General features: G+C 40.5%; 1 protein-coding gene across 3 annotated transcripts in view; it reads left to right on the top strand.

Moving 5' to 3' along the window:
• Positions 1-1,934: 1,934 nt before the first annotated feature.
• Positions 1,935-10,938, top strand: part of LOC122871024 (kinesin-like protein KIF21A) — a 38,349-nt gene continuing 29,345 nt past the window's right edge. For all 3 annotated transcript variants that reach the window (XM_044185539.1, XM_044185538.1, XM_044185537.1), the window contains exon 1: positions 1,935-2,111. In XM_044185539.1, the coding sequence (XP_044041474.1) occupies positions 2,068-2,111 (44 nt within the window). In that variant the 5' untranslated portion in view covers positions 1,935-2,067. The remainder of the gene's footprint in view (positions 2,112-10,938) is intronic.

Here is a 10,938-nt window from a genome sequence, read left to right as displayed (position 1 = left end):
AGGTCATGCCACCTCTATACTCTGGGATATTTGTGCTCACAGTCACAGAAAAATGCAACATAATTCAGATTCTAGACAGTTATAATATCTGATTCACAACTCTACTGTTTTTATTGTGTGAGCCTGAGCAGAAACTGTTCCACTTCCATGCGACACACTAATTCTGAGCAGTATGTAGTGTGTTGCCACTAGAAAAGTAAAAAAGTAAAGTATATTATTCTCAAAACAGTCAGTATGCATACTAAGAAACGCTTACATTTTTAAGTGTGCTGTTGATGTACACTGTGGTCCCACAAAAGAAAAGGAGGAACTGCTCGCAGCTGGTGTGTTTAGTGTAATTTCCTATTTGTTAAAAAGTATCTTGATTTTTTTTTTGCATACTAACTGCAAAAATAGTCAAGTAGTGTAGTGCATACTGTACACAAGTAGTATGTAGCCTACTGTAGTATGGAAGTGAGACACAGCAAGTGAGTTTGTGAAGCCATCTGCTGGCGAAATCAAGAGGGCATATTACTTTAATGACTCCGATTATGTGTGCATTATGTGCAATAATATGAGCTGACCACAAGATGGCAGCATGGCCAAGTAACCATGTGCATTTATTGCAGTTCCTGATTTGCATACAGCTTCAGTAAGTCATCAGTAAATACTGTAGTACTGGCAACATCAGAAGTACATTTAAATTACACTCAAAAAGAATGCAGCTGGGTTCACTGTGATGGATTTTAGTCATTGCAAGTTCATGATGTTTAACATTTTTATGCTTTCAAATTATAGTTTATTGTCAAGAAATGGTCAGAAAGTAGTACAAAATAAACAAAAAGAGGTGTATATAAAACTAAAAAATGAATAGAGGTAAGAATAGAAACTATACAAGAGCAATTAAAGACAAAATTACAAGGCAAAAGTGACAGTGGTGTGATTAGATCTAGTATGTGTAAACACTGTACACCAGATTAATATATATTATTAAGTAATGATGCTTAGTGTTTGTCTGTATTAATAGAAATGTAATAGAAATATGATATAGTATATAATGTAATAAAATAGTATGACATAATATAATATACCGGATGCCTCCTGGACGCCTCCCTCGGGAGGTGTTCTGGGCATGTCCCACCGGGAGGCGGCCCCGGGGAAGACCCAGGACACGCTGGAGGGACTATGTCTCTCGGCTGGCCTGGGAACGCCTCGGGATCCCCCCGGAGGAGCTGGAGGAAGTGTCTGGGGCGAAGGAAGTCTGGGAGTCCCTGCTTAGACTGCTGCCCCCGCGACCCGGCCCCGGATAAGCAGAAGAAGATGGATGGATGGATGGATAATATAATATAATATAGTATGAGATATAAGATATAGCATAAGGTGAAAGATAGTGATACAGTATATATAGTATTGTACAGCAATAACATAGAATATCAAATATACTACAGTATAGTATAATATATAATAAATGATAATGTATAACAACATAAATAAATCAGTCCAACAGAGAGATAATGAAGGACGGTGTAAACAATAGACAAGATGAATATGAATATATTTTCCTAACAGACAAAGAAGTTTTATACACTCATCAAAAGTTCTGTTGTTAGCATGAGCCGATGAAAACATGTATCCAGAAAAATACATTAGTTTGCGTTGAAAACTATTGTTATTATTATTGGACCTTGTTTTCTGCATGTATTGTGTTGCCTTGCGGGCCAGGTTGTCCCCCGGTCTGTCTTGGTACAGCTCAGGAGGAGGAGTTTGGTTACGTCCTCGGTCTGGATCCCAGCTCGTCCGCACACACGCACCGCGCTCTGACCGGGCAGGAGGCTGCCGCCGGATCCCGAAGCGCATTTGCCCCCGACAATGGAAAACAAATGAATCAGATCATAATTAGCTGCTCCATCTCATAAAACATGGCTCCTATTACGAAGAGGAGCTGAGAGCAGCGGCGGTGGAAGCTCAGGATAGAAGCGCTATTCTGGGAGGGAGGGAGGGGGGGCGCGGCGCTTGCTTGTCTTGTAAGAGGATAAAGAAAAAGGGAAATCCAGCTATTTTTAAACTGGACTATCCTCCGGTGACACCATGACCAGCGGGCCGGATGAGAGCTCGGTGCGCGTCGCCCTGAGGTAAGGATGCAGCGGCAGACCCTCCTGTCCAAAGATGCTCTTGTGTCACACCTGCTACAACCATCCACGTGTTATTCCTGCTTTTATTCTTGCTTCACCCTCCATCATCGGCCATATATTCAGCTAACCTACATCTAAACAGACACTGCAATCTCCCAGTGCCTCTCCAGTGCATCCATTCTTCTTCTCGTATCCCTAAAATCCCTCCAAAGCAATATCCCTCCTTCTCTTAATGTGCTTTTATTTAGAAGCTTTTTTTCTCTCTTCTCCACACCCGTGCCAGGAGCTGCAAATATAGACCAGTGGCCCATGATTACATGAGCTTCATTTGTTAATACCTGCACTGCATGTACATGCTGTGCGGTGGATTTATGAATGAAGATCTCAGCTCTGAGGGATTAGGCCAAGGAAAAGCCTGTAACTCTTCCCCTTACAGTGTGTCTCCTGTAGTCGGAACAACACACAGAGCCTGACACTTATTATAGAGGATACAATGCTGTTTGTTGGTAGCCACATACAGGTTATTGCAGGGCAGAGATGTGTACGGAATCTTTGAAGTGTTGTCTGCGTTTGATCCATTTGTTTTCAGGAGGTTTGTAGCATATTGTGTTTTGAGTTTCAGGCCGTTTGTATTTGCTGTATCATCATACTGATCTGACCCTTGTCCTCTTGGCCAATCCATGCTGCCAGTTACAAGGCAGACAAACTGAGACCATTTCACCATTTATCAGTATTCCTGTGTGTGTGTGTGGGGTAGTAAGACTGAACAAAAAAGATGCCCTGAAAACAATGAAACACATAGCAAATCAATAGAGCATGATAGGGCAGCACCTAAAGTCTGGGGCAGGTGCTTTTCTGTGTGTGTGTGTGTGTGTGTGTGTGTGTGTGTGTGTGTGTGTGGAAAGACAATCTGAAACGTCTTGTGAACTGGATCGGTGGAAGAGAGGGGACAAAAGCTTGTTCCTCTCATGTTTCTCTCTGCCTCGCTCGTTGTTGTTGTGCATTCAGACTTTGACCCAGAACTCTGTTTACTGAGCCACCTCGGTTTACAAGCCTGTCTCTCTGCTTCATAGATAAATAATCTATCAGTATATCAAATCACGCACTCTTGGTTCTTCAGGTGCCATTTGCGCCCCATTAATAAGGTTTCATTCATATTGTAAGATTACATTTGTCTGGCTTCCTTAATAATGCAGTGTGGGCATAGAGTTGCTGTCTTAGTTCACTGTAGAGACGTTTTTAAGCAGTTCAAAGCTCTCACATATACACAAGATGTTGATAATAATACAAATCAGGCTACAGAAACGTGTGTGTGTTTGTCTCTTTGAGTGGAAACTACCTGCTGCTGTATCTTCTTTGAAAGCTCAGGCTTCATTAAGTATTTGGAGAGCTCTGTCGTGTTGTTTGCTAGTTGTTTCCACCTTTAGTCCCATTGATGGTCCGTCGACTATTCATTGGTTTATTCTTTCGTTCGTTCATATGTCTTTCTTTTCTATTATTCTATTCACTCGTTCTTTTAAATGGAGCCTTTTAATTTATCAGTAAGTAACATTATGAACCAACATACTCTCAGTCAGCAGAGACAAATGCTGTAAAGAATATGTTCCTCCGTCCATTAGGCAGGCAAAATGACTTTGGTTAAAGATAGAGATAAGGATTTGGTCAGTGTGATGCTACAAAACTAGAATTCAAAATATCTTGAATCTCGAGTCAGTGTCTGATTGTAGAAGAGTCAGCAGTTCAGAGACTCTTCTGAGGTCAGCTGTGGCGCTTGAAAATGCTTCGTCACTAATCTCTTTTACACACACACACACACACACACACACACACACACACACACACACACACACACACAAGGTTAGCAGATCCACTTCCTGTCACTGAAACTATCCTGGCCTTACCTGCCAGTTCACACAGCTCCTTAATCTTCCTGTATCACACACCCGGCACCATCTCTGTTTCAAATACAAATTCAAATTCAAGTGTGCTTTATTTGCATGACTGAGTATAACATAGAGTAGTATCCTGCTATGAGTCTGACATGTTGAAATGTTTGAAACTAAACCCAAATTGAAACAATACAAAACCAGAAAAATAAAAACCAATGATTCACCTAATAATAAATCATCAATAACAGTACATAACTTAAAGCTGCACTAATACATATTTTTAGATGAACAATGGGTCAAATGTCTATGTGCATTGTGACAGGTGTCGCACGTAGTAACAAACCCGCAGATAATTATCGCCTGACTCTGCAGTTCCCCTCAGCTCTATGGAGCTTTTTAGCATCTTTTAGCTCATTGTTTTGGTTTTTCGGCCTGCAGCTTTAATCATCAGCTCTCATCAACCTTGTTTCCAGCTGCAGCAAGCTGTTGTTTACAGCGAAAACGCTCTGATAAACCCACTGTACGCTACCTGTCTAGCACCAAACAGCAGACAGACAAAGTTAGCTATTAGCTGGTGAACATAACATTTAGCAGCTAAAGAGGCAAATATTTCCCTCAGGAGTTGGTTGACCGCAAAACCAGAACTAAAAGGAGAGTAAATATTGGACTTAAATTCATCAGGTGCCCAGAAACACGACTACAAACTAATGCTAATGTTGCTTTGTGTATGCTGAACTTGTGGTTACACTAAATATAACTTTAATTTATATACTCATATGTGCCTATACTATCATTATGTGCACATACTGTACTGTATCTGTGCTGAGCTGATGATAGGTGAGGGTGTAATCTGCAGATATTTGTTTTTTTTTTATTTTAATTTTTTTATTTTCACCCAGGAGAACTTAATTGAGACTCAGCAGTAGTAATAGAGCTCACACCAGCTCTATTAAATCCCTAAATCTGATGCTTTCTTAACTACTTATGTCACCCTTACTATCTGTCAAGGAGTCACGTTCCTTACATTCATAATAAAAACAACATGAAGATGGGCTGGGAAAACCATTGGAACATTCCATATTAAACAACTTTGAATTTCCTGTAATAACAAAGTTAAAAGAAATACAAACTGTAACAACAAAAGTCAACATAATGTTCTTATGTTTTCACAGCAAACACCTCCTTAATAGCGATATGGCGGTGGACACACCCTCCTACACTAGCTAACGTGATTTTATTGTTGTTGATTGTCATACATCATAGCAAATCATGTCAAGATGCAAAAGTTTAATAGATTTTCACTTAATAATCGCTGGAGGTTACACCTTTTCATCTGCTATTAAATCACTGACTGACATCCCTTTGAACATCAAACCACAGCTTCATGTTGGTGTTTTCAGCTCTGTTAATCGCCGTGGCAACATTCTAATTACTTTGGAGCTTTAAAGTTGTGGTGAACCTGAACTTTACAACATCTGAAAGGCTTTGACTGTTAGCTTCTCCCCAGCATGTAATAGTTTAGTTAGTTGTGTGTGTGTGTGTGTGTGTGTGTGTGTGTGTGTGTGTGTGTGTGTGTGTGTGTGTTTGCAGTAATCAGCTAGCAGGTTGCCAACCAGTACCTGCCTCAGCCTGTGAGGTTAATGCTGTCTGTTAGCGAGTTCCTAATCCCCCATCCCAACAGGTCCAGAGTGATGAAATGCGTCTTTATCATCCTAATTCTGCCTCTCTTTTTTAGAGATAACAGGCAGAACAAGATAGAAAGGGGTCTGGAGCCTGAACAGAGGGAAAGATCTGATCACTGGAAAGATGATGTAACTTAAAAGTCTATTTGTTCTTTAGAAGTGCATTTGCCTCTTGATGGATCTTCTGTAAGATTATTTAAACATTAGATCCGCGAGCTGTGCTGCCACCTCTGGTTTTGAAGCTTCTTTTTTTTTCACGCCTGACAGCATACAGATGGGGCACTTCAGTAGCACCCTGTTGGATGATTTAGCAAACACACACATGCTTAGTGTTTACTGGGTTATCCCCTGTGTGAATGTGTTTGTGTGTTTCACGTCCTGTATACTTCTTTCCTTGCATAACATCCCATCTGTGTGTGTATGTGTTTGCATATGTTTATCTCGTCCCATATTACATGAAAAAACAATACAAGAAGTTAACGATTTATCCAAGAAGTAAGTCATGGTACAGATTTTGCCTGAAGGAGGCAAGTGACTTATTAGTATGTCGATATCCTTGAAGTGCAGCTTTAATAATTCAGAGCGAACAGCCAGAATTAGCTAGCAGTGAGGAATCAGGTTTCGTACGGTTGAATTCAGAACAGGTAGCTCTTCCTCTTTAATTAGATGAGTTAGAGTGAATGTTTTTGAAAATCCTCAATCCTTAATCCTCAGTTTAATGTTTAGACTGGTTGCTTACACATGATGTAGAGCATACAGCAGGTTAGAAGTAGGTTAGGAATTAGGGCAATGTGGATAAAATTTTTTACGTGAGGATTTAATATATACTATATATATTTACTATATTATGTCTCATGGTATATATTGTCATATCCCCCAACCCTTGGTGGAATAAACTATAACTCTGAACTATTTAAGGTCTATCTGACATATACTGTATACATATAAAGTGAGTAAATGTTTAAAAATGTTATTCCATGCAAAATGCATTGCAAAATTAATTGGGGAATGCAAACAAGATCTTGTCAGACCCCCACCAACTTTTTTCTCTTACTAATATTCAGATTGTCTAACTATTGTCCTATTGGCTCCTCTCTGACATCTGTCAGACAAGTCCCACCCTCTTGACCTTTGTGGATTATGTTTGAGGGCACGACCTGCTGCCAAATGCTAGAAAAGCATTGTGTTGTGCTTGTGTGTGTGTGTGTGTGTGTGTGTGTGTGTGTGTGTGTGTGTGTGTGTGTGTGTGTGCGTGCGTGCGTGTGCGTGCGTGCGTGCATAAACCCGTGTCCGTTCAGGCATATTCGTGATAAATATTCATGAACCAACTCAAGTGAACTGAGACAAAAAGCACAGCATGCTGCAAGCCATCTGCCAGCTGCAGTCATGTGATATTGGAGTTACTGAGATATTCAATAACTTCTGTCTAACTAGCACAGGCGAAGCTTAATTCGATATAGATTTGTATTAATGTATAAAAAGAATTGTAATTAATTCAAATTCCCTGGCAAAACAAAAAGAACAACCTGCTTCAGTTTTGTCGCTCCTCACCTTTGAATGTGCCATAAATCTATGCAAAATATGTTCACCCCTTTACAAACAACGACTATGCTTATTTTTTCCATACACTTCCACTGCTTTCACCTTGAATTTCCACTTAACTCCCATGTGTGCCATGATTTGGCCTAACTGTCCTTGTCAAAAAGGAATGTTTTCATTAAGCTGGTATCAGTGCTAGAGGCCAGTGGTGTGTGTGTGTGTGTGCGTGTGTGTGTACGCGTTATCCTCATATGCCCTGGCTCAGGGTGAGAGCCACCATCCTCTCCCACCGTCCACCTCTCCTTCTTTCCTGCCCACCCACCTTTGACCCATGAAGCAGTCAAAGCTGTGATCAGTGACCCAGTCAGAATTCCCCCTTGGCAGCTTGTTTTAGCTGTCACCACGGTAACCATGGGTCCTTTCAAGGCTCCGGGTGTGCGGCAATGACCCTGTGAATGGACACCGGTCAGTCAGCCATCTAAACAACAAGACAGAGAGAGAGAGAAGGGGGAAGCTGAAACACTGAGTCAGCAGAACACTCTTTCTCGCACTGTCTCTGCCTCCCTCTCTTGACCTTTGTCCATTTTTCCTGCCGTCATTCCCAAATGCCCTCTGTGACATCACTGCCTAGCTGTTTTCACGCCGGACTCTGAGAGAAAATACAGATTCAAGGTCATAACGTTTTTATCACTTCCTGAGAACTGGTGGAAGTTTTCTCGCCAACCAGAAAATATCAAGGATGCATCCGTGTTGGAAAATGAATGGAAATAAGAGCAACACAGTTGTGCATCTTAATTGACAGCGAAACATTGAGCACACAACCTATTCCAGAGTGTAACGATGCATCTGTCTTACTGCAGTCTTGATGTATTAATTTTAAACCAGGTAACTCTGAATTGGATAATTAGCAGATTTTGCAATTCGGATGATATTAAACAGAGAAAAGCAAGAAAATCCTCACATGTAAGATGCCAAATGTTGTTTTAACTATAAAAATGACTTGTATGCCTAGTAATTTTCAAATGATTTAAGCTACAGCCCGTGAATTATTGTTTATGTTCAGTGGATCAGATTTGTCCGACTCATCAGTCAGCTACAGTGCTCCAGTAGGTAATGTTGCATATTCATTATGAATCTTTTACAGGATTACCTCTTGGACACAACCTGTCATCCCTGCAGACATGACACATCCTTCATCATGATTCTAAATCCTGCACATGTGAAATGTCTGTGCCCTAAAACGGCAGGGTTTGGCTGTATTCAGCCTCTTACAGGTTTGAGCTTGCTGCTTTCAGAAATACACTGAAGAGAGTGATACAATGAATTGGCTCTTGATGTCAAGAGCAGCTGCCAGACAATGGAAACACAGTCCTGCTGAGTTGTAGTGAGTTAAGACAGTAGCCGCTCACTGTGGCTGGGCCATTGGACTCTGTAAGGCCGTCTTTCTCTCTTTTTATTTACATCCTTCCATCATTTCTGTGTCTTCTCATTCATCCTCTTGCTCTGGGCGGCCATTAGAGCATGGTCACATATTATACAAGCTGCTCCACACACAAATACAAATATACGAGTGCACCTGCTGACTGATGTATTATAAAAGAGCTGTCTGTTTATGTGTGTGTGTGTGTGTGTGTGTGTGTGTGTGTGTGTGTGTGTGTTGTGCATATTGTTATATAAGGAAGTTATGATAGTGTACCTGAAGGCGTTCTTGAAGCACACACACACACACTTAAAAGGATGTAAATAAATGCAGTGGTATGATCATGTTTCCTGCAGTCATAGAGTCCTGAAGAATAGAGTGAAGCTTTTCAGTATTTACACTTCAACAGAGGGCTTTGACTAGAAGAAGGATTGGGGCTGTAATAGCTATCTGTGTGTGTGTGTGTGTGTGTGTGTGTGTGTGTGTGTGTGTGTGTGTCACTGAAATCCGAGTGTTTGCAGTTCTCTTGTCTCAGTAACACGACCACAGTTAAGGCACATCAGAGGACCACAGTCTTCATCAAGACTTCAGCTGCTTAGCCTCAGTTGTTATTGAACCCTTGTATTCGGCTTGTCCGCTGCATGAACACTAAGATAGAGAACGCTGTTTGTTGTCCTCTCACTTTTGACACCTCTATTAGAAACTGAGAGCTAATTTCCCAGGTAAATGCAATGAAAAGAAGGTATCTAACAGAGAAGATGTAGATGAAGGGAAGAAGGTGTGTCAGTTTAATTTGTACGAGTTTAAAGGGTGGTTATCCCAAAATGTAATTGTTCAATGCTTTGAACACTACAAACTAAATTCTAGAAATCCCAAAGACCTATCTTAAAATTTAAAATATGTATATGGTTAGATACTGCTAGTGGTAACTGAAAAAATTGTTTTTTGGTTTTTTTTTATATTTGGGTGAACTAGTCCTTTAAAGCAAAATTAGGCCAGCGTTTTGTAATATAGCAGGTAATGCATGATGCGAACACATTATTTTACATTAGACTGAAACAAATCTGGATTTGAACTTAAAAGGTTTAGTTCAATGTCAGTACTTTATTATTTCTGTCACTCTTAGAACGACATCATATTAGTATTAATAACGCGTATGTCTCTTTAATTGCAGTGGCCTGTAGCTGACACAGAAAATTAGGTCATATTTTTTACAATCAAAACAAGTGAACTACCTTAGAGCAGAGCCGAAAGTGAGTCTTAAAAGCCCAACATCTCAGCCAACTGGTCAAATACTTGTTCGCTATCAATCAACAATCCTGTCAAACACATATATTATAATCATTTACTGCTATATACTTCATGCTTCTAAGTATGTAGACTAAGTATGGGACTATGCATGATGAGGTCAGGTGATGAGTCACTGTGCTGGTAGCAGTGTGAGATGTGGAGAAAAGAGTCTTGTTGTCTGCTGCCTTGTGGGCTCAGATGTTCCTTTCTGTTTCTGCCAAAGCACTCAGTGCTGCCTGTGCTGTGTCAGCTGTACATGGTGTTTGAAGGGAACCTCAACACTAAACCAAAAATTAGATTACTGAGGATTAGATTAGGTAGCTAGAAATGAAACATCGGGCTTTGTTGTTGTTGTTCACAATGATGATGCAGAGTGATCGGCTGCATCCCTAAGGAGTGATTTGATTGGCTGATTGTCAGGAGAAGTGATGTCAGTATGTAGTTTGATTAGCTATGTTCCAGGAAGGATGAGGTGAGCAGCATGGTGTTGTTGGACTGACTCATCTCTTTTTCTTTTTTTTTACCAGCTCCTAATGCTGATGGATTTTAATTATTTTAAGATTATGTATCTATTCTCGTTGCCAGGATTAGGATCCAAAATGGTCTCTAAAATATTTTTTTTTAATTTAAAAATTCCAAATGCCAAGGTGGTATCCAAGATGTTGCAGTCATGTCTACTTTATTCTATCATATAAGTAGTTTTTGTGTGTATGGTTGTGTGTTTCAGTGTTTTGGAGCATGTGCCTGTAGCAAGCAGTGCCCCTGTTTTTAACTTTCATCAGTTTAACTGCCTTCTAAAGTTTCACAGATTCTTTGTAATCTTTGTCTTTTCCAAATTAGAATGAAAAATCAAGGTGAAGGCGTATGATGTCTGGGTTTTCCCTGGTAGAGCGTGTGTGTGTGTGCATGAGGAGCCCGCTGCTTCTCAGGCTGTCACTGTAATCGCAGTAATGAGACTGAGAGCAGGAGCCTAACAGGACTTGTCACATGGGGAGAGGCTGACAAAG

The sequence above is a fragment of the Siniperca chuatsi genome, linkage group LG23 (genome assembly GCF_020085105.1).
Source record: "Siniperca chuatsi isolate FFG_IHB_CAS linkage group LG23, ASM2008510v1, whole genome shotgun sequence".
NCBI lineage: Eukaryota > Metazoa > Chordata > Actinopteri > Centrarchiformes > Sinipercidae > Siniperca > Siniperca chuatsi.
This window is presented reverse-complemented; position numbering and strand designations above follow the sequence as displayed.